The following is a 24,420-nucleotide window of genomic DNA, read 5'->3' on the forward strand; positions in this document are numbered from 1 at the left end:
AGTAAGGGGATGCAGCTGCAGGTGGCTGGGGCAACTAGAAGAAATCCAGTGCAGTCCTGTGTGAGATCTACTATTATTAGTCCTCCAAAGGAGCCCAGAGCAGAAAACATCAATAAAACAAAACTTCTATTAAAGTTTAGAACTCCTAAAAAGCAATCCCCCCTCTCATACTATTAATTCCAGGACTTTCAGGGACAGAAATTTCAGCCGTCAAATGCCTGGGTAAACAGGCATGTTTTTAAATTTCTCCTAAAAGTTACTAGTGACGGAGACTGACTCCCCTCATTAAGGAGGGCATGTCACAAATTGGGGGCTGCCACCAAGAAGACCCTGTCACAGCTAACCAGGCAACCCAGTTCATCTCATCCAGGGAGAACCAGATATAAATGCTATATAGCGATAATGCACACTAGGTACATTTGGGATAGTCGCCATTGCTCAGGTTAAACTAATGAAAAAGTTGTAAGAGTGGAAAAATAGGGATAATCCTATACAAGTCACTTCAAACTCTTTGTAGGAAGGGTGAAATACAAACGAAATAAAAGAAAGGCTGAATGACGACTGCATCTTCATCGTACAGAAAAGGTTACAAAACTGCAATACCGACTATCGTAACAAGATAATGAACGCTGTATTAAACTGTCACTCCTCCAAATGACATCTATCACTGTTTCAAAAGGGACCAAATTTTTTTTAAAGCATACCTGTACAGCAACTGGGGAATCTGACCAGCATTAACATCTGTACCATTATTCGATTTCTTTGAACTCTTAAACTGGAAGACGACACTGAAGAAGAAACATTATTCAAACACCAGTTATATGGCTTCTTCCGAACCTCAAAACAAAACATCCAAGAAAGAAAATATTTACCCATCATCCGTAGTAATAGATGCTTGTCCATGGGACCCACAATCACTGCTAGGGCCAGATACTCGTGCCCAGGCCACATACCACCAACCAGCTTGCAAAAGAACTGGTTCATCAAACATCATTGCATACTTTTCCCTGAGAAAAAGACACAGATAGAAATCTAACGTTATCGTCAAGTGTTTCACAACAAAATGAACTTTATGTGCATTATCTGCTCATCCTGCTTAAGGCTCTTCCTTCATTTTACCTTGCAGCACAATCATACGCCAAGACATCCGTTTCGGCAAGAAGGTCGCCATCTGTCTCATGATCGCCTCCATCCGGACCCAATTCAAACAACTGAAAAAGAAAGCCTTTAAGAGTTTTACTTTCCTGCCTTATTAGTATGTCATTCCACCCCACCCCCCGAAAAAAATGTGTTGCGTTGAAGGGTGGTATGAAACATAAAACACATGTCTTTACTTACTGCAAGTTTTCTCTTGTTTTCAAATTTAGTTTTCTTCCCAGGAAAGCTGTTTCCCTGTGGTTCCAAAAAATCTAGAGCTCTTTTTTTAACCTCTTTCTCTCTTCCTATACCTGATCAGTGTAATGCTATATTCTAAACTCAGATTTAAGCATGCTCCAAAACAAACTTTTTCTTACCTTTATTTTGGCAGTATATTCACCCCTGCCACCAAAGAGGCCCAGTCCACCAAGTAAGATGTCAGTATCGGCACAAAAGCGGATGGCTTCTACTGAGTGGGCTGAGTAACCCCAACCCCCTCCGTGACCTAAAGGGAGAAGGAAAAGGTAAGTTTTTGCACATTCAACTTCATGCACTACATACAGGAAGGAAAAGCTGTATTTGATACATAGATAGATACTTTCAAATCTGTTGACAATGCTATAGTCTTCTTTGGAATACACTTTCATTACAGCTTGTGTTTCTTCTTCTGTATTTGTCACGCCCATTTTTAAGTCCTGCATAGCAGCCAATGTATCAAGACAGCCTAAAAACGACAAAGAAAAATAAACTGAGCACATTCTGGTAGAAGGACTAGTGTCTGTAAGAAATTTGATCAAGCTATACTAATTGACCACACCAGACCTCCAATTAATTCTGAGCAGTACTGCTAATCTAGGAAACAAAATCATATGGGGTTTAGAAAAGAATGTCTGGAACAGATCTGCAGATGAATTGGAAAGAACTCCCAAATATGACTGGTGGTAACTCAGATTAGGCTCGAGTTTATTTACATTAGACTGGAAGTTATCTGTAACAATGTTTAGAAGAATGTAACATCTTAAATTTGTACTATTACAATGAATTTACTGAATACTACCCATTCGTTTTAGCAAGGGTACTGAAACGACCATAGTGCACCCTTCCTGTTGCCACCTTTTCGATAAATTATCTCAGAGTGAAAGTGCTCTTATTACCAAGCAGAAGTAATTATTTCCAAGTTCTAAACTAGGATTACCAATTTATAAATTTCTTGTTTTGCTAATCTCCGTTAGATTAAATGATGATTAGTTGCTTTCAAAGTAGCTTTACAAAGTGCAGGGGTTAACAGTTTGCAAGAATCTACACAGAAGGCAGATTCACTTAGACAGGCTTAGTGTTTGAAACCAAAGAGAACATGGATTAACTGAAGTGCTACCATTCAACATTCAAAGTCTTCAGGTAAATAATGCCTTTAAGTGAACTACTAAAGCACCAGGACAAGTGAAGCTCACTTTTCTAGAAGTTAATAAAAATCACATCTCATCAACTTAATTTCAGCTATTCAAGGTCAACTATTCATACCTAGAATGTGCAAAGCCGCATGTGACCTTGTTGTAAGAGCTTTGGACCCTGTTGGAAGAGCCAGTTCTGGGCTTAGAATACTGCAGCGGGATTGCATGTCAGGGGCAGAGGGAAGTCTGGAATCAGCTACAACTGCATTGTAACTCCACAGTTCTCTTGTATTGGGTCGAAACCTGACCAAAAGAAGATGTTTCAAACGTAAAGCAAGAACGATGCAGCAGTCATCTTTTCATGTCATTACTATGAAAGTCTAATTGAATCCAAACAATGATTCTCACCCATTTTTTCACTGCCGTGTGCCAGCTACATTTAAGCAACAGCCCCCAACCCCAATGCCATTTCTAGACACATACATCACAGTATATACTGATATAATGGTCAAGCGTCTATACTTCCTCTATAACATTGCTGGCTAAGAACTTATTTCCAAAACATTAAGTGGAAGGAAGCCAAGCTTCTCCACCTAAGAACAGAAGGAACTAGCTGAAGCCACAAGTGGAATAAAGTTCAATATTCCCTAGACCATCCTTCATGAGCTCTCTCAAACCCAGATAACTATGTTCCCAGCAGCTATCTTCAGCCAACATTTACCTCCAAACAACGTCATAAACAGGATCTAGACATACACCAAATCCTTGAAGGTCCTCCTGCTCAGAATCATTAAATGTTTTGCAACTTCCGTCAACTTTATTTATCAAGAGACACTTAAATGGAGGAGGCTCTGATATGCTCGCAGGAACCAAGCCTGGGGAAAAACAAGAATTCATGTACTTAGTCCTTATTCATTCTCTCAAATGGCAATAACATAGAGAGGTGGAATCATATTTACTATGCTTTGAGGAAGCCAATACACCAGCAGACACAAACATAACAGGTTGACCTCAACTTCCTTACTTCCTTTCAGTTACAACAAAAGAGCAAATGAACCTTGCCTATTATGTGTCTGCTAGCAAAGATTTCTGATGTCGCAAGCACGTGAGAGTTAATGAGAGCTTCATCGATGCGAAGAAAAGTCTGGTCACCACTTGCTCCAATCCAAGTTGCTTTGCGTCCGTACTTTGATCCTATGTTAGGCATGGGTGCTGGTTTTGCATTCCAGTAAGGAATATCCAAAATGGGCCTCCCAAGCTGCCCTTTCTAAAGATGTAAATTAGAAAATGACAATGGTTAGAAATGCAAACATTTCACGAACGAGCATTATCAAGCATCGTCAGTGTAGGAAATATAAATATGCGGCACTGTGAGGTGCCAGGGTGCGCAAATCCTATACTGGTACCTGGCCCATTAAGCAGGCCCTGATCTACACCAGCAGGCAATGACTCCTGAGGAGGCCATATCTGGACACTGCCTGAAGACTCCATCGGTGGGTAAAGGGCCTGATGGCACCGAAAGAGTCCACTTGCTACACCTTTGGCAGAAGGAAGGGAGGGGAAAGAAGGAGGGTGTGGAAAGCTTCTGAGAGAGGGGAGAGGAAGGGAAGAAGGCCAGTGGAGACACTGGGAACAGACTGGGCAAGGTGGATGCCTAAATAAGACAACTCTACAGAGATTCCAGAAAGGTGTTCCAGAAAGGTGTTCAGTGTTGTGATTTCTTCAGCATGTCCAGCTCTCATTTCCCTAATAGTCCATTCTTTTTGGGAGTAAGTCCCCCAAAAAATGGACTACAGTGGTGCCTCGCAAGATGAAAAGAATCCGTTCTGTGATTCTCTTCGTCTAGCAGTTTTTTCGTCTTGCGAAGCAAGCCCATTGGCGGATTAGCGGATTAGCGCTATTAGCGGCTTATCGGATCAGCTGATAAGCGGCTTAGCGGCTTAGAAAAAGGGGGGAGGGGGGAAAACCGCAGGAACTTGCAAGACATTTTCGTCTTGCGAAGCAAGCCCATAGGAGATTCGTTTTGCGAAGCACCTCCAAAATGGAAAACTCTTTCGTCTAGCGAGTCTTCCGTCTTGCGAGGCATTCGTCTTGCGGGGCACCACTGTATTAGGGAAAGGAGAGCTGGACATGCTGAAGAAATCACAACACTGAAATTGTCATGAGAATAAGAGGTCTGCTAAAGGATTTGGTGCTGGGAAGAATCTGTGCCTAAGGGGCAGCAGTTAATGTGGAGCAACATTTCTGGACTGAAGCCTGATATACATCTAAGAAGATGTAAGCTGGTGCCTTGTTTTGACTCCCAGGCTTGGTGCGACCCATGGAAGGCATAGAGCCCCCTTTTTATCAGGCAACAAATATTACGTATCTCAATAAGCATGTAATGTCATGGTTTTACAGTTGGACTGTGAGCTCAGTTTGTAAAAAGCACCACTTGAACAGGTTATTTTGGGATTGGTTCAGATTGGCCCCAAAGCAACTCATTTAAGTTCAATGGTTTTAGATCACCGTCTCCACCAAAAAGCACACAGCCCTCCTGCCCATTCTCCTCCCAACCTGGCTGAGCATAAACTATGCTGGTGCTTCCATTTGGAACTATGGAGTTCTCCTATGGTTTCTGGTGGGCCTGGACCCTGCATTCCAACCTCTAGGGCTGTGCACGGCCCTCCCAATACAATTCGTCTCTGCTATCACAGTCAGGTACATTTTGGTGGGGAAGGGAAGGAAGGGAAGGAAGTAATGCTGAACCAAACACATCGTAAGCTGGGTCTGAACTTCAGTAGGGTTTGGACATGGCTCATAAAGAGCATGAGATGAGGCTTGAAACTGGAGAAATATCTTCAATTGAAAGACTTAGTGGCATCAGTAAATAAATGAAAATGCTTATTTGGACAAGCAAAGTATTCTTATTTAGTCTCCCCACCCTGATACATAGCAGAACGAAGAAAAAAAGAAAGATATATAATAAACCAGCAGACACACAAAAATCAATCTTTAAAGCAGGCAAAAATAAATACGTATGAACTTATACCAGTTAATAATCTTTAAGGTGTTTCCAATATGAAAATGTAATTTTAACAAAAATCTTACCGAGAAGCTTCCAAATGTGAAGACTTGTCCATCCATTAACAGAATACCTGTATGATTGCTGCCTGCAGTAACTTGTGTGCTAGGTCCTGGAAGTGCCTGTACTAGAGTAGGGCATCCCCTAAGTTGGAGCAAAGTAAGTGCATCTTTTATTATGTATACATTTATCTTCTATCAAAAAATATAGTCCTTATGTATTTTACATGATATCAGTGAATGAAGCTGAAGTGGTATAATTAAATAGAAAATGTTTAAATGCTAAAGTACATTTGACAGTTAAATTGTGAGGATAAAGAAACCATTAGAAACATTAGAATAGTGAATAGTGCTCATAAATATAGGGCAGAATTGCACAATTTGGTAGTATGAATGGTTATTTAAATATCCATGCAATGCTACTACCCCCTCTTCCAACCTACCCACTATTTAACTCTTTTTCACTGCCATTCGGATTGTTTAACTGGTTATACTTTTCTACTGTTTTGTTTCTAGTCTGAAACACTAAAAAACAAATACTAGCTCCGTTTGTATGTCTTACAATAGAGATGTTATTAGACTCCAAATCCCATGTTCAATAGCCGAGGATGATGGGATCAGGAGTCTGGTGACATAAACCACACTTACTATGTGCAAGTGAATTGTGCCTGTTTCACTACTCTTGTTTCATGGGACCACACTCAGTAAACTAAGAACAAACCTTGGCTACAGATTGTGGCTTCTTGCAAGTGAAACTAGCCGTGATCGCTTTTTTTGAATGTAACACAAAGCCAGGAACTAGGGCTTAATTAACTAAGAAAAGCAAACACTATTTACACACAGTAAGCCGTAGTTTATGGCTTACCATGACATGAAAATGTGGCCACCATCACACTTTTGTCTCATAAATCTAATCCATACCATGATGTATTTACTTTCCATTAACAATATTTGCCATATTGAACCCTAAAAATAGTTTACATGTAGATACAAGTGAGATATGTATGCATATACATGTCTCTTGCAAAGACCTGTTTTTTGTTGTCGTAGAGAGGTATATATTCTTTAGAACATCCACATTTCTTGCTAAGGCTTTACAAATTCGTGTAATAAAACTTAAAGGGAGAATGGGAAATAATTTATCCTGTAAAGGTCGGGGACGAGAAATGTAAACCACCATTGTTAGCAGTAACCTTGTTATTACTATTTTTATGTGTGCCATGGCTGCTTGCTAAACACAATAAATTGAACTGAACTGAACATAGTTTACATGTGGATATCGGTGAGAGATATATGCGTATACACACCCATACACAAATCAGAATGTGTCTATCACTCACACAAAAGCATCAAATATTAAAGGCTAGATGTGATAACATTATATCTCTTTGCTCTCATGGGGGAAATTCCTATTACCTTCAAAAGCATTTGAGTCAGCGTAGGGAAAATGCAAAACTTTATTCTGCAGACAGAATAAAGATGCAATAATTTCATATTTAAAATACATTTATACTCAGATACCTGGAATTAACGTCTCCATGTCCAAGTTGCCCATGCTGCCCATATCCAAATGTGTAAACATCGCCATTCTCCATCAGAACAACTAAGGGTTAAAATACGGGGCTTTAGAAGTTTGCACTTTCTACAAGTCTGCCCAGTATGAAATCTTTCCAATGTACCCAGTAAAAACAAGAATGGGGTGCTTTCTTGGTTTTTCCGCATTTGATGCAGAAATCATTTGGATGACATATAATTTTGCAAATTAAAAAGTTCATGGAAGAACAGTTTGATAAATGTTAGCATGAATGAACAGTATGTTACTTCTAAAACAGGGGTGAGGATCCAGAGTCCCACTGGCAGATACAACCCCTGGGTCTCTCCATCTGGTCAACTGCATCCCCTCCATGCACACCCCCTGGCAGGTTTAGGCTTAGCAAAAGCTTTATTGGAGTCCCCCCCCCCAAGTCTAATAGGGGGGCGAAAGGGGCATGGCCAGGGTAACTGCAGCTGGGTGACCTCCTCATGAACTCCAACGCCCTCATCAAAAACAGATCCCCTCCAGGCATTTGGGCTTGACAACAACTATTGGTGGCAATGAAGACTATTGCTTGGGGGAGGGGGGAACGACACCTACAATCTCCACGAAGACTCCCCTCCCCCGTCAGCAGTTAGGTTTGAAAAACAGCAAAAATGCTTTTTAAAAATCTAACTACTAAGGTGGGAGGGACGCAGGTGGCGCTGTGGGTTAAATCACAGAGCCCAAGACTTGCCGATCAGAAAGTCGGCGGTTCAAATCCCCGCGACGAGGTTCCCGTTGCTCGGTCCCTGCTCCTGCCAACCTAGCAGTTCAAAAGCACCTCAAAGTGCAAGTAGATCAATAGGTACCGCTCTGGCAGGAAGGTAAATGGCGTTTCCGTGCACTGCTCTGGTTCACCAGAAATGGCTTAGTCATGCTGGCCACATGACCCGGAAGCTGTAGGCCGGCTCCCTCGGCCAGTAAAGCGAGATGAGCTCCACAACCCCAGAGTCGGTCACGACTGGACCTAATGGTTAGGGGTCCCTTTAACTTTACTAGGGTGGGAGGAGTGAAAGCACGTATGTGTACACTGCATGCGTCTTGTGTACGCATGCGAGTCTTCACATGCTACATGGATTAGTGGGTGTGGCATCCATGCAGTACGTATTAGTGTTAATGTGAGAAGGCAATGCCCACTTTGGCTTTGTCCGCTCTTGTTTTGCCCTCCACCCCCAACTGCTGGCATGTGGCATCCAGAGGGCTGATCAAGGATAAGGATGGGGAACTAAAACTCCCATCGTTTCCCTACTTATTGGCCATGCTTGCTGGGACCGATGTGAGTTGGAAGTACAACAATTCAAGGGCCATAGGTTGCCCATCCTTAGCCAAGAGGGAATGCTTCCATAAGGTCAATGAAGTTCCCACACCGCTGTTCTAGAGGCATCAAGTATCATTTTAAGGACTGAAATGTGCATCTCGTTTATTCAATGTAAGTACATATACCACGAGCTCCCAAAGCTTTCTGAGGAAGCTATGATCGATTGAAACTCTTACAACTAACATTGGAAAAATGAAGTCAACATGACATAAATATTTCTATTATCTACCTGAATGGTGAAATCCACAGCTAACTTGTACTGCTCGGAGTTCACAGTCAAAGCGCACTGCCCCAGGTGGGTAGGTTGTGATTTTGCTGGCATCCTTCTCACTCCTATCTCCACTTCCATCTACAAACATAATGCACAATTATACCCCATACCATTCATCAATAAGTGGAAGGAGCAGTGAACAATAGCATAACAACTAAAAGGATTAAGCAGCGCAGGTAAAAGGTTTGGGCGCAGGGGTTATTACAGTAATAGATATTGGTATTGGTGACTATGAAAAATCAGAAGAAAATAACTGTCAGTTCTTCAGTGGTAAACTGATATTCTTCTAAAACAAGACTTTTAAATGCTACAGGGAACATTCAGCAAGTTCAGCAAAATCCATATTACTTAATTCAGTAATCTTAAAGGCAAAAAACCCCCCCAAAACTTCCCAGCATATATTTGAAGAAATTAGGAACTTCAGAATCACAAATTGATAATGTTGCAAAATGATACGTTGTTTAAAAATTGGATGGATACATAAAACTGTTGCTTGTGTTTAACGGATGCTGCAGTTAAAATGTAAGAGTATGTGAGAAGCCGTTTTGCTTTTTTTTCAAATATGTAGCAATTACGCCACCATGCCCAGTTCACACACACAAAATAATAATAACACTTGATTTAAACAAGCAAGCAGTGGCTGCTGTTGAGATATATTGAAACCTGAGTTTTGTAATGGCCACACTAATTCAGCTGCATTACAACGAAGGGTGAGAGTCATTCCACAGAAATGTAGCATCATAACTAACAGGATATTATTATTATTTAGTGCATGTTATGTTCACATTTCAAGGGTGGCATCCAAGGAAGTGCTTCTATCAGCACAAGGACCTTCAACTGAGTTACAGAACTTCCCCCTCATTCTTTCCCTGTGTGCCCCCTAGAGATTCTGTGGTCTCCCCAACCCTCCAGAGTGGTTTTGCAGGGGGGACAAGAGGGGAACTTCCATTTGAGGAGCAGAAATCATTGTGCCAGCATAAACACTTAGTTAGATACCACCAAGTTTTGATTAATTCATCTATTAACAACAGAACTAAAATAGTCCCTACGAACAAAAAAAGTGCACCCTTAATCTCAGCTCCACAAATTAAAGTTGGCCATCACTGACTGATTAATCAGCTAAAGATTCAATGATTAAACCAATTAAAGCATGCAATCCTAGTAATTAGGGCTGCAATGCAATTAAAGGGATCTTGATCAATTAATCAAAGGAGCATTGCACATCAATTACATGGGTATACTTTTTCATTCGACTGAAACAGTAGTTTAGATGGGGGAGGGGAACACTTTTTTGTCAAGTTCTGCTTTTCAATTGTTTTAAAAATAGGTACTTTTCTGAGTATGGCAAAATGAAAGGAAAAACAAACAGGGCCACATGCAGTCATCGAAGGATCAAGAGTGATTTTTATCAAATGTATGGAGTGGGGTGGGGTGGAGGAGAAACAGCAATAGATTTCAGCAGTTTGCTATAAATCTAAGAAACCTGAGGCTTGCCAAGGTCATGGGATAGGGCTTTGAAGCCATAACCTATGGCCATGGCTGATATCCCTTCCTCCTTTCAAGGATCCATACTACTCTCCATTTTTTGTCGTTACTTCTGTGTCAGCAGATAAATAGAGGTTTCTACAAAACAAAATGTGCGAGAAAACATTTCCTAACACACAAATTTATATAACCCAATGCGTTTATTTCTTTAAAAAAATTGAGGGGTACTCTCATCTTCCTGGGACGCGGGTGGCGCTGTGGGCTAAAGCCTCAGCGCCTAGGGCTTGCCGATCGAAAGGTCGGCGGTTCGAATCCCCGCGGCGGGGTGCGCTCCCGCTGCTTGGTCCCAGCGCCTGCCAACCTAGCAGTTCGAAAGCACCCCTGGGTGCAAGTAGATAAATAGGTACCGCTTACCAGCGGGAAGGTAAACGGCGTTCCGTGTGCTGCGCTGGCTCGCCAGATGCAGCTTTGTCACGCTGGCCACGTGACCCGGAAGTGTCTCCGGACAGCGCTGGCCCCCGGCCAATAGATGTGAGATGGGCGCACAAACCCCAGAGTCTGTCAAGACTGGCCCGTTCGGGCAGGGGTACCTTTACCTTTACCTTTACTCATCTTCCTACTCATATTGAAATACTGCCCCTGAATGTGGCCAACCTTAGATTCACAAACTGTTTAGGGGTATGCGCACCCCTGCGTCCCCCCAGAAAAAAGCACTGATATAATCTACCCCATGAACAGAAACTGGGGTTCTAGCTGAAAGACTGGAACTTTCTGGCACAGAACACACACGACTCTCAATGAACAATCCATTAATACCAACACTCCAAATTCAAGCAACTAAACTTGAATTATATGTTTAAAAGGGCCAGTTAGCATACTCTCAGAAGCCTATGAAAGGAAAGGTGACTATCTGAAAGATGAAAGCAAGTAGAAATCGCCGCATACATCTAGTTGTGAAAGCTAGGAGAAAGCTATATGAAGAAAAGGCAGGGAGGGTGACAAGATGTTCAGAACCTTAAATTTGTAACATCTCATTGCTGCGACTTGCAACAGTAATTCCCCCCGCCCCAAGGGCAAAAAAGACAGAAATACCGGAGAGTGGGAACTGCAGGCCAACTAACTTTTCAGGGAGATGAAATCAAGTACAGCGAGACCAAAGCACAGTGAAAAGGCCTCACAACTGAACATGCACAACCAAGATCCGTGTTAATTTAGAGCTAGGAAATTCAACGTTATCTGGACTAAACTGCACTAAAAAGTCTGTGTGAGAGAAAAAGTCAGATGTTCAAACTGGGTCTTCAAAACTTGAAGGTTTCTAAAGCCCACTTCGTACCTATATTTTGTTCATTGTAAAAAATATTTGATGCACCTGGCCATTGATAACTATTTTCTCCAGGTTTGCAAAACTGTATTTGCAGGCTGAAGGGCAAGGCAAGGGATGGGAAAGAGGAGGAGAATACTCAAAATGGCCAGCTGGTGGACAGAAAGGAAGGCAGGAATAGGGGAGGGGGAATGTAGTTTAAATCCTGACTTCAGTAATGAAGGCTGCTGGATGGGCACAACAGAGCTCTCAGAATCCAGTTTTGAGGATAAAGCTGGATAAACTCACATATATTGTGCCAATGCAATACAGTGGTGCCCCGCAAGACGAATGCCTCGCAAGACAAAAAACCCACTAGACGAAAGGGTTTTCCGTTTTTCAATGCGCTTCGCAAGACGAATTTCCCTATGGGCTTGCTTCGCAAGACGAAAACGTCTTGCGAGTCTTGTGACTTTTTTCGCTCCCCCCCCTTTTTCTAATCCGCTAATAGCCTTTTAGCCGCTAATCCGCTAAGCCTTTAATAGCCGCTAAACCGCTAATAGCCGCTAAACCGCTAAGCCGCTAATAGGGTTGCGTCGCAAGACGAAAAAACCGCTAGACGAAGAGAATCGCGGAACGGATTATTTTCGTCTTGCGAGGCACCACTGTAAATAAATAAATACATCAGCTTTAGCAACCCTGGCAGAAAAGGATCCTGCTGTATTTTAAGACACAAAACTTCAAATTCATGCATTAACCTACAGAAACTGAAATCCAGTTTGCTTCAGAGATGCATTCTTGACCTTCATCTGAACCTATATAACTACGCCAGCTATATCCTACAGTAAATAGTTTGCTGTTTTAAGTACTACCAAATCTGTACCTGTATCTCAACACTAAATCCTTACTCTTCACAGTCTGCAACAATGGTTTGGTCTTAAAACACTTAGTAAGTGCAAAAGTCACATATTGATGACACGCTGTGGGGGACGCGGGTAGCGCTGTGGGTTAAACCACAGAGCCTCGGTCTTGCCGATCAGAAGGTCGGCGGTTTGAATCCCTGTGACGGGGTGGGCTCCCATTGCTCGGTCCCTGCTCCTGCCAACCTAGCAGTTCGAAAACACGTCAAAGTGCAAGTAGATAAATAGGTACCGCTCCGGCAGGAAGGTAAACAGCGTTTCCGTGCGCTGCTCTGGTTCGCCAGAAGCGGCTTAGTCATGCTGGCCACATGACCCGGAAGCTTTACGCCGGCTCCCTCGGCCAATAAAGCGAGATGAGCACCGCAACCCCAGAGTTGGTCACGACTGGACCTAATGGTCCCCTAATGGGATGAGAATAGCCACTATACAAAGCATTGCCTGTGGTTGACAGCGTAGGAATTTTCAATTTTCTCTGGATTCAAAAAAGCCCACTTTCATTGCATTGCAGTACCTTCCAGCCATCAGCCACCTAGAACAGGGTGGGTCCATGCGTGGCCCTCAATGCCTTTTTTAGAGGCCCTCAGCAACATTTGAAGGCCCTCCGCCAGCCCTGGCACTACCTTCCCAAAGTCGGGTAAGCGAGGCACTGGGCATTGGGAAGGAGGCATGAGGGCTCTGACAGGGTCCTAAAGTACTCCTGCCTCCTTCTTCCTAGTTAGTGCTTTCCCAATCTGACCATCAGTCCATCATGATCAATCTTATCTATACTGCTGCTCCCCAGCATTACAGGAAGGAGTTATCCACAATACTAAGGACTAAACCTGGAAACTTCTGCATGCAAGCCATGTGAATTATTCTCTGAACTATGGCTGCTCTGCAATTCAATTGCTTAAAGTTGAGTCAAACTACGTATATAAAGTAACATATTTATTGATGAAATAGAGTTCTGGAAAGACAAACTGACTAATCAAAGTTGGCTTTCCAAGCACAGCTTATACTTATGAAATTTGTTAAGCACAAAACCACATTTTATTTTAAAAAAGTTTATAATTTTAAAATTGTGCTCTTTGTATTTTATATTACAGCCAAGTTAACAACCCAATAACATCGCCTTACTTGTTGAATTATGCAGCTTTCAATATACTGTAATTTTAAAGAGTAGTATTCATTTTAAAAGTGCATAGGCTTTATCAAACTCTATTTCTCAGATGCTACATGTTTTGTTTCATCTCTATTTATATTCAGTTGTTGAATACATTAGACGTGTTGCACAGAAACTCAAGCCCATTTCATCAAGAATGAATTTTCACATCAGTTGAGTCGAAACAATTATGCTGATTTTAATGGTCACTAGAACTATGCAAACTGAGCGTTTAGAATTTAAAAACAGATGTTTCTTAACAGCTCCATGCCTTTATTCAAAAAACAAAAAATATCCTTCTTTAACCCTGAAATGATGCACAACTGTTTACTGCAAATGAAGACTATGAACACGCTCACCTACACTCTTCACTATTTTTGTCCTTAATGGTATGTGTTCTCTGATCAAGGACAAATTGAATTGTTTGAGGAAGGTCTCGGGCCTTATGGTTAATTATAAGAAACAAAAGCTTTATGTTTTCAAATTTCTCCAAGGGAACCAAAATTAATTCTCTTACCTCATGGAAATTACTGCTTGTTCTAAACAGGTGTCCAAATACAGTACATTCAAACCTAAGCAAACTTTTTTGGGAAAATTACGGACTGATTTGGAACACAGAGCAGATATGAACTGGTGGAGCCAACTGCAGCTTCCCAGATGACATCCCTCCCCAACCCGACATTCCTATTCCATGCTTTACCTGCCTGGTTTTTGTCCTTGATGGTATGTTGCCAATAATGTTTTACTTGTTACTGCCATGAAACAGCAGAAGTCTGAAACAGTTTTTTAAAAAATAAATAAATAATCTTTTTTTGCTTTTGAGCTATCAAACCATTGTTAAGAGCTTGGGGATTACAATAATTGTGAGTGATTTCCACGTGTCAGGGAGATTTGCCAGCCAGAATTCCATTAAACAACAAAATTCCTTTTATAATGTTTATAGAATTCATTAATAAAATGGTCAGGGCACAGTGATTTATTAGTTTTAAGAGAACTAATCACTTCTTTGATTTCTTCCTTAGCAATATATGAATTAAGCCCACATCTCTCCTCTCCTGTTAATTACTGAATTTGTATTTTAGATAAGTAAGCTTAAATTACTTTGGTCTCAGTATGTCCTGATGCATACCATTACTCATAGAAAGTTGCAAAAGCCTCAAAGATCTCCACTGGATTCCAAGTTCATGTACTATTGCTTAACTGAATTTTACATACAGCATGCTTCCCCCCTTTTTTTGCTTTATTGCAGTTGCTAACACCCAAGATTCCCTACTCCCATATTCATAAAATCTGTTTAGTATAGGGCAGATCAATCATGGCTGTGGACATTCAGAAACTTCAATTCTTTTCTTTTCATCTCTAATTTCCTAAATATGTTTTTGAGCCAGATTCACCATATTTGGGCAATAATTTGGCTCTTTCCTGTACTAGATCCGTTTTTTGTTGCCTATTCCTATTTTTAATGGCAGCTTTCTCTGAAGCACACCCCATGTACTGTAGCCTTCACTGTCTCCCACTGTGGTAAGAGAAACATTTGTTGTATTGTTTTAAGAAAAGTAATGAAGTTAGCTATCTTGTATTTTGTCTGCAGAGGAGTCAAAGCTTGACCATTTTTTCAAGGCAGTCATTTCTACTGAAACTGGAATGTGATCAGTAATGCTTATCTCCCCTATGCTTACGCTACGTACAGCTGGGAACAGACCCTCCAAGAGAAAGACAGTTCTGCAGACTGGCAAATGGAACGTGGAGCAATGATCTGCAGGATGACTCTCAAACCAGACATCCCACAAATCACATTTTCCAAGCAAGTGTAGCAATTTTGTTTTATTTTTTCTGTAACTGCTTAACTAAGTTGGGCTGCCAATTCTTTCATAAAGTTGTTAATTTTAAGGTTAGCTTGGTTTGAGTGAGCCATTCTTTGAGATGTGGGTGCCATCTTGTCACCTTGCATTTGCTGGGAAGGGCCTGGGTCCATTCTTTTCAAGAGGTTGAAATTCCATTCTTCACCTTTCGAAGTGTCAGGCACCAGGTGCCAAGGAGTATGGGTCACATTAGGGGGCTTTGATCACCATGGGAGCAGTATTTATAACTGGAAGAAACCAGAGCTAGATGTAGCCCTTCCAAAGTTTGGCTAGCCATGACCCCATACAGCCCAAGTTCTGAGCTGTGTTTTTCTCACTTGCTTTTGACTGTTCAAATATCCAGAGACTTTTGTGAGTGACAGGCACTCTGAATCTGCTCACTATAGCATGACTAAATCCAACAATCCATGCAAAATATATGTGGATAGCCCCTTGGCCACTCCCCGTCATTCTCAAATCACATCCTCCCTCTCGGACTTACAAACTATCCACAACTAGCTACTGTAAAAGAGGTGGATATTGAACACACACTTAAGCTCACCATCATCAACTATATTCTTTTGAATCTCATTGTCATTCAACTCCCACCTTTTAATTTTCACCTTTATATGCCTCCAAAACTAAGAGTTAATGCATCTGACAAAGCAAGTGGACTTCAGTCCATGAAACCTTCTGCCATAACAAATCTGTTAAGTCTTTAATGTGCTATAGGACTCCTTGTTGATTTTACTTGGAATTAAGTTCTTGCGTTGAAAGTTTTTAATTACTGAAACTGAATGGAGTTCATAGACCTTGAACACAAAACTCCACTTAGTTAGCCAAAGCTTTCTTCATTTCAACGCTATAATTTTGGTCCAGAGGAAAACTTGTTTTGTTAATCCTGTGTTACACTACTGGGAGTTAATAAAAGAAAAGAAATTCAAATGCAATAGTCTCTTAATTCCAATGGGAATGTTCTAAAATTTAGGTTTCCCTCTCAACAGGCTAAACCCACAATCCTAACTAACCCTACTTACTTGGGAGTAATCCACACCAGTTCAACAGGACTTACTTTTGAATAGGCATGGTTAGGGCAGTGCTATGAAATCCAAGCAGGGAAGCTTAACTGGTTTTTGAATCTAGCATTTGTTTCAATATCATATGGAATTTCCAAGTGTTCAAACCTGACTCAGCTGTGTAGAGACAGCTCTCAACTGCAAGCATTTACATCCATAAAACCAGGCTGCTAAAGTTAATGAAATTATGCAACAATGACTTGTTAAACGGCTTTCCTCATCAGATAATGATAAGCATGCATGCTTTTGAGTTTAAGGCATCTACACAGCATTCTTAGGGAAAGGATTAAGGTACAAAATAAATAATCAACTGTGGGGCTGATTTAAAGCCTGCAATATATTGGTTGCTCACTAGAGCATCAGCAACCTTAAACATCAAAAGCTTTGGGTTCTTGTTTTTTAAAAAATCACTATTCAAAAATATTTCCTTGATACCAGCAAGGCTAATGCAGAAGGAAATGGGAACTGCTGTTGCTGCTTCATCTTCAGACACCTGCTGTTTGCCGCTTTTTTGTTCACAGCACTGAAGCACCAGATCTGCCTGGAGAAAGGAGAGGCGGAGAGCAGGCTGACCAGCAAGCGCTGCCTACTCTTTCGGACTGATTCAGCTCCTCTGTGCAGCAGCTGCCCTCCATAAAATTACCCAACGTGCAATTCTCCACATGAGCACTGCATGCTGGGGATCTTATAGAAGGCAGCTGCTGCACAGAGGAGCCAAATCAAAACCGAAAAGGTCACATGCACCAGGCTCCTGGTGGGTAGAGGGTCAACCAATGAGTGGGAGCTATGTAGGTCAAGAAAGCTGGTGGGCTCCTTCAAGCTCATGGGTCCTTGGCCAGTGCTCCATCTGCCCCCATTGTTGTCCCTGCTTGTTCCTATAGCACTCTCACCACATTCAGTGGTAACACGAAGAGCTTCACACACACACACACACCACCACCACCAAGATATCACATGGATTTAAACCACTAGGAATCTTCCTGACCCTATATGTTAAAACCATGTTTTCAATATGAGTTCAACATCTAGAGCCCATGTTCAAACAGAACGACTGTACAACTGAAATTAGGTTAATGTGGAGTGTCAGTACTTCCTTCCCCTGCCACTGCCACTGCCACTGCCACTGCCACACACACACACACACAAACACGATATATGGATATACGGTAGATATAGATAGATAGATTTGCAGGAGGGATGCCTATTCTACACTTATTAAAAGGTTATACATTTCAGGATTCTGAGTAATAACAACAGTAATCATTTTATTATTTATATCCTCCAATCTGACTGGGTTGCCCCAGCCACTCTGGGCAGCTCCCAGAAAAATATAACACAATAAAACATCACACATTAAAACCTCTCTAAACAGGGATGCCTTCAGATGTCTATGGGAAGTCATGTAATAGTTTATCTCTTCGACATCCGATGAGAGGGTGTTCCACAGGGTAGGCACCACTACCAAGAAAGCCCTCTGCCTGGTTGCCAGCAACTTTACTTCTCGCAGGGAGGGAACTGCCAGAAGGTCGTGAGAGCTGGATCTCAATGTGCAGGCTAGATGGTGGGGGTAGAGAGGCTCCTTCAGGTGTACAGGGCCGAGGCCATTTAGGGCTTTAAAGTTCAGCACCAAGTAAGTGGTAGTGAGGCAGATATTCTTTATGACCTGAATAGTCCAGAGCAGGTGTAAGCAGTATACAGCCCATGAACCATCTCTAGCCCAATGGGTTATTTTTCACCTGCATTGGCACTGCAGGCTCTGTTGCTACCAGTAGCAGACGGCATGGCAGGCAGCAATAGTTGCCTGACTTCCCAACAACTGAGTTGATGCTGCTCAGTGGGAAGCGGAAGGGCAGGGGGGCAGGGTGCAAACCCCACCATGCCACCCCACCATGTTGTCCACTACTGCTTGCTATGAAAAACACAAGTGCTTCCTTCAAGGTCAGACGGGAATGCCTGTTTCCCAACAATGGTTGCTATCAGTTTCAGGATTTCAAAGTACACGCTGTAGACAAAAATATGTATTTTATATCCAGCCAGCATATAGTCACCAATCCTACCAGAAGGAATTCTTTGATCTCACTCCCGTTTTTCATTAAGAAAAGAAAGCAATGAAACAAGGGCATGCATTAAAGGAAAGGGAAATTAAAATGAAAGTAATGCACATTTTCACATATTCTCACAGGAAAAACAGCTCAACATTAAAAATGTGTTTTCCTTTCTCCTCAGGTTACTGAAGATTAGCCAGAAGAGACAGCAAGTTTTGTGAACTTCTTTTAATACCCAGTGGATAGAAAAATAACTTGAAGAATAGGTGTAAGTCCAGCCCAATCAATAAGGAAGACCAAATACCTTTATGCTTGTCCCGGTTATGCTTTAGCTGTGTTGGATGGGGTCTTATTCTGGCTAGAGCCTGCTCCCGATGGTTCATAAAAATAGGACCAGGAAATACAAGGGGGCCTGAGGAGAAAATTTTTTGCACATGCATAGGAAAGCTCACAAAATGGAAACTGTGTTCAACAAACAAAAAAAAAGAATCAAATTAAAAGCATGGAAAAGGATGCAATAATCAATACTCAATATTTCATACTTTTGGAACAGATATCAAAATCTAATTAGAATCTGAGTACATCTGAAATCTTACATAATGGCACGGGAGTAAAACACTGTGGTGTTGTTGGGTATGAATACTGGAGCTCAGTTCCACCCCTTCCCCCCTCCTCAATCAGTTTTTTCCCCTCTCGCAAATAAAGCCAGTACACATCAATCCTAAATGTACAAACTATTTTCTCCACCCGGAAAACAGACTGCAAATTTGAAGCTAAGCAGGCGTCATATGCCGTCATGCATTGAGCAACCAGACCTGCACTGGACCTGCCTAATGTATGTTTAAAGTAGCATAAGAATATGGTCATATACAAAGATCCTATTATGATTGATCCCTATTATTCTGATAGCTATCAAAGACATAATCAGGCCTACGTACATAGATTTCTATTCTACTATGACCGTCAATGACTAGACATAAGACAGGTCTGAACATGGGTAGTCAACAGAATGAGGTCAGCTCAGAATATCCCAATCCCTCTCCTGTGGGTAGGAACCATCTGCACAGGGCAACATGACTATTATGCAAGTATTTTGTGGGCAAAATAATAATAATAATAATAATAATAATAATAATAATAATAATAATAATAATAATAATAAATTTTATTTATACCCCACCCATCTGGCTACCAACAAAGCAAACTGACTCCAAAATCTAGTACTACAGAATGCAGCGTGGAAAAATAAACATTATCTATTACCTGCATAGTTACTCATTTAAGCACAATCACTATACAGTGGCACCTCGGTTTTTGAACGTAATCCATTCTGGAAGACCGTTCAACTTCCAAAACATTCAAAAACCAAAGCATGATATCCGGAAGCCACAAAACCCCAAAAGCAGGTATTTTTACAATTGTGAAGAGGGAATTGTAAAACTACTGGACATCAACAAGAGCCCAACAACAAGTTTATCTAAACACCAAAAGCCTGGATACTTTGCTATTTTCTCTGAAAGAGAAAAATATAAAATATCAGGAGAGTTGGGCTGTGAGAAAGACCAGTCCAGAAGTCCTTTGCTCCTTCCACTGCTGATTATAATCTATCAGCTCCCTGGCCCTCTCAGTGCCACGTGTGCTGATCTGTAGGTGACCTAGAGAAACTGCATGTCTTTTTTGTTGTTTTTTAAAAGATATGTTACAATCAAATGGTAAGACGGGTTTTTCCAGAAGATATTCTGCCAGAAGTTTGGGTTTCATGCATTTACTCAATACTATCTATTTATTTGATTTATACCCTGCCCGTCATCATAAGCTCTCAGGGCTGTTCTTCCAGGAATACCAATGCCACAAATCATGTTGCAGAGGAATGTGCACCTAGAACAACAACACAGGTGGTCTCAGATCTTGCAATACTTGGTAATGGTTTCATGTTGTCTACTTCCTCGCAATAAAAACAAATGAAGCAGTTGACAAATGCACATTGAGTCCATTCTAAAGAGAATGGACAAAAGAACACACTCTGCCCAATACAAAAATCCCAAAGAAAGACCTTAAATATTCCATTCCTTTTTAGAAGACCATCTATCAACAAGAGTTTCTTGCAAGTCTCATGCCTGAACAGACCAATCAGCACTAATTTCAGATCACTGCATTCCTCCTTTACTGTGCAGAGGTGTCCTGCCACATCAGTCATCCTCTGTGTTGCAACTATTCTGAGACCATCCAACATGAACTGCTCAAGATTTCAAATGAGCCTAATGTTTTCAGAATAGAAATAAGCTAGCAAGATCAAAGCTGAGGTTTGGTTTCTTCAGCTAAGGTTTGCCAATTTCTTTTGTGCACCTTAAATGAAATCTTACTATCCCGTACCAAAAAATCGTTAAAATTATATATTTTTACCTTAAAAACCAGCTATTTTGTTCCTTCATAATAATCTGGTATGTATTCAAATACCCACATAAAAAAGCAAACTGCACTAAAAAAGTGAGTAAAAATATTAAGCACTGCTTGAGTGCACGCGACTAATATTAAAACACAGCACTGGCCCGTTCTACCCTAACAGACACACAGATTTTTTTTTCTAGCTCCTAAACGTTACATGAAAAGCATTCCTCCTTGAAATACAGTCTTACACCTCACATGACTATGAGAAGGTAGGCTCTCATGGTATAATTTTGTGTTTGGGTACTAAGAACAAAATACGCTAACTGTGCCCACTGTGAAGGTGCACACACACACACACACATAATTTGACCCTTTCCTCATTAATACACACAGAAGTGGGACCCAAATCCTTTCCCAGACAGGGTTTCTTGGAATTTTAAAAGAAAAACACACAGGGCACTATCACAGCTGGCCTACTGCATTTTGCAGCATTCTATCAATCTATGCCACAGAACAAAAATGAAAGATAATCCTGTGACAATCTAAAGACAAATTAAGAAATTGTAAAATATTTCATGCTCAACGATAGTGTCCTGAACATATAACACTGAAGGGAAATCCTTCAATTGCCTAGAAGACAAACTAATCTTCATTCACTGGTATCCTACATGTTGATGTAGGAGCAAAACCCAACATATCTGTCTTTAAATCCTCATTCCATCTGCCAAATCCATGAACTCAATGCACTTTAAGTAGTTCACCTTTTGCTTTTTTAAAAAAGGAAACGAAATAGGTAGAGTTATGTTGGCGCATCCTATTAGTTTCAGAACTCATTGAAGCCCTAAGTACCTAATAAACTCTTGAACTAATCATAGCAGTATTTAAGACAGACCAAAAAGTACTGTGTTCCTTACAGAGCCACCTCCCTGCTCTTCTTAGATTATTTGCTGTAATAGATGTTTCAGATGGCACAGAAAAGGTTCATCTTGGGGGAAAGTAGATTCCAAGTTTTTGCAGTAGCCCAGGAAGATAGATTTAGCTATTCATTGTGGAAAGAAGTCAACCTCTATGACTCTGTTCTCCATTAAAGCCCAACAAAGCAGCAATATAATCTCAGACTGGTTTGTAGTCACAGCCCTTATATATTCATTTCTGGGATTTATAAGCTGATTTTTGTATGTCAGTTTCTCAGAATCATGTTTATCCACTTAGACTTAAGTCTTAAATAGAAGCTAGTTCTGCTGACCTCTCCCTTCTTCCAATCTGTGCCTCCTGTTCACACGCTGCCGCTTTTCTTCTTGTCGCAACTGCAGGTGTTCTTCGATATTAACTCCAGGCACAGGGACAGCTGGAGAAAAAAATAAAGGGACACGTGAATTCTCATATTGTCAGCATACTAAATGGATACTACTATCACTTCTAAAGCACTTTAAAAAGAAAGTAAGCCTCTGAATGAAAGATATAGCTGCGTGAGAGTGCTGTGCTTTATCTATCTGCATGAGAGAAAAACAATTTTAGGAATAGAAGGGGGATTACCCTATTAGACAATTCTCTGTTCCTGCCATTACCTCTAAGTTGCACTCTTCTGACCCCAACTGTCTGGAGCTGGGTGTTTTTTCTGAAACTTTTTTTTACTAAAGGAAAAATTGGAAACACTAAGAAACAAATTAAAAAACCCTAAAGAAATATTCTCTTGGCAGATGAGTGAAAAGCTTTTTAATACAGTTTTACTCTCACAGGGCAACCTACAATATTAAAGAGGGGTACCATATTAAAGAGAGTACTGCCACCTTCATGAGAGGAGCAAGATAGATATTTGTTGTTTGTGAAATGTTGCTTGCTTTTTTTGTAGAACATTTGGTTTAAGTTTGAGATACTCTCCTTTTGAACTTGAGTCTCTTTTGTTGATTTTTTTTTAACCTCTTCCCTTCTTAACTGTTAAGCTAAGCACATCTACCTGATTAGAAAGCTCCACTTAACAAAGTATGGCTTACTGCTGAGTAAAAATGCATACGATTGCTCTGTAAATTTCTCAGATATATCCAATAGTACAATTTTATATGCTAACTAAAATGCATTTTATGCTGAGGAAGCAGTAAAATAATTGTTGGCTTTTAAAGAAGGTTAGTATTGAATATATTTCTATTTCCCACAGGACTTTTATTTTTCTCAGAAAAAAAAATGGGGCAGGAAGACACCCAATGTTAGTCATACTCTGAATAGACCCTTTGAAATCAATGGATTTAAGTCAAAGTTACATAAATCCACTGATTTTAATAGGTATACTTTGAGTACGATCTAGATTTATATCACCCAGCTTTCATCCATGGTTTCAAATTGTCCAGAAATTTAACATCTCTGGCTCAAGAGTAAATTTCATCCCAAATTAAAATGCCCAGAGCATATTTAACATTCTTAAACTACAATACTACATTTAGGTATAGTTCTTAAGGAAGACTGGTTTTAAATGCAGCACAAAGTCAGCTCAAGAAAATGACTGGTAACATTAAGCTTAAACCCCTTTCCAAAGGTTGTTGAATGGTGTTGGACTGAAATTAAGTGGTTTCAAGCTGTAATTATGATAAAATGGCTTTCTTTTTGTAAGCAAGAATTTAAAGTTATAACAATTTAAGATGTTGGAGAGAAAATAAGGTGTTTCTTTTTTCTTTTTTTTTCTTTTTAAGCTGTAATGCTTTGAGATAAGGATTTGCTGTACAGTGGTGCCCCGCAAGACGAATGCCTCGCAAGACAAAAAACTCGCTAGACGAAAGGTTTTTTCATTCGCGATTTGCCTCGCAAGACGAATTTTCCTATGGACTTGCTTCGCAAGACGAAAAATTCTTGCGACTTTGTTAAACCGTTTAAACCGTGCTTCGCAAGACGAAAAATTCGTTAGACGGCAAAAATTGCGGAACGAATTAATTTCGTCTTGCGGGGCACCACTGTATAAACAATTTGAACTGGATATACAAGAAGGGGAGGTATGAGGAGGTCGGGGAAATAAGTTATGAGAAATTAAGTTGTGAAATTTATGCATTTTTAATATATTTATGTTTGCTTTTTCTTTTTGTTTGTAAAAAAATTGGAAACTCTAATAAATATTTTTTTAAAAAAATAAAATAAACCCCTTTCCAAAGGTTTCCATGTTTCCCATTTTCAAATCACTTACCTAGCAGAAGGTCCAGTGGTATCATCTCTTTTACGGCATCAAGAATTCCTCTTTGCCTTGCTTCCTGGCCATCGAGTTCTCTAGCACAGGCTTTGCAACACCCACATACAGAACAGCCAGACTCGCCAGAACCACAACCACAGATTCTGAAAAAAGCACAGATATTGTATTACCCAAAGAGGAAATACTCTCAACACTCATGCATATAACTAAGATCAAAACCCACATAGCTCTTAACCATGGTTTGCTCATTGTGCCACAAATATATTTCATACTTCTGTGCTCCCAGATAGAATCAG

At 40.7% G+C, this 24,420-nt stretch overlaps 1 protein-coding gene and 1 long non-coding RNA gene across 15 annotated transcripts in view; one reads left to right on the forward strand and one right to left on the reverse strand.

Moving 5' to 3' along the window:
• MYCBP2 (MYC binding protein 2) overlaps positions 1–24,420 on the reverse strand; it is a 144,708-nt gene that overhangs the window by 82,444 nt on the left and 37,844 nt on the right. For 11 of the 13 annotated variants that reach the window (XM_081198188.1, XM_081198182.1, XM_081198186.1 and 8 more), the window contains exons 16-29: positions 24,122–24,267; positions 22,199–22,300; positions 18,869–18,976; positions 8,715–8,834; positions 7,113–7,194; positions 5,619–5,736; positions 3,591–3,795; positions 3,250–3,403; positions 2,659–2,831; positions 1,736–1,861; positions 1,515–1,642; positions 1,120–1,211; positions 873–1,007; positions 705–788 (exon numbers count right to left, since the gene is read on the reverse strand). In XM_081198188.1, the coding sequence (XP_081054314.1) occupies positions 705–788; positions 873–1,007; positions 1,120–1,211; positions 1,515–1,642; positions 1,736–1,861; positions 2,659–2,831; positions 3,250–3,403; positions 3,591–3,795; positions 5,619–5,736; positions 7,113–7,194; positions 8,715–8,834; positions 18,869–18,976; positions 22,199–22,300; positions 24,122–24,267 (1,773 nt within the window). The remainder of the gene's footprint in view (positions 1–704; positions 789–872; positions 1,008–1,119; positions 1,212–1,514; positions 1,643–1,735; positions 1,862–2,658; positions 2,832–3,249; positions 3,404–3,590; positions 3,796–5,618; positions 5,737–7,112; positions 7,195–8,714; positions 8,835–18,868; positions 18,977–22,198; positions 22,301–24,121; positions 24,268–24,420) is intronic. The other 2 variants (XM_081198189.1, XM_081198187.1) reach the window with 1 other exon arrangement.
• LOC308589473 overlaps positions 1–24,420 on the forward strand; it is a 28,016-nt gene that overhangs the window by 2,718 nt on the left and 878 nt on the right. The window contains exons 2-4 of one of the 2 annotated variants that reach the window (XR_014009297.1): positions 1,529–1,661; positions 18,746–18,832; positions 20,642–22,192. This is a non-coding gene — a long non-coding RNA (uncharacterized lncRNA). Of the gene's footprint in view, positions 1–1,528; positions 1,662–18,745; positions 18,837–20,641; positions 22,193–24,420 lie in introns of those variants that run through there. The other variant, XR_014009296.1, reaches the window with a different exon arrangement.

Source organism: Podarcis bocagei, assembly GCF_964188305.1.
Source record: "Podarcis bocagei genome assembly, chromosome: 6".
NCBI lineage: Eukaryota > Metazoa > Chordata > Lepidosauria > Squamata > Lacertidae > Podarcis > Podarcis bocagei.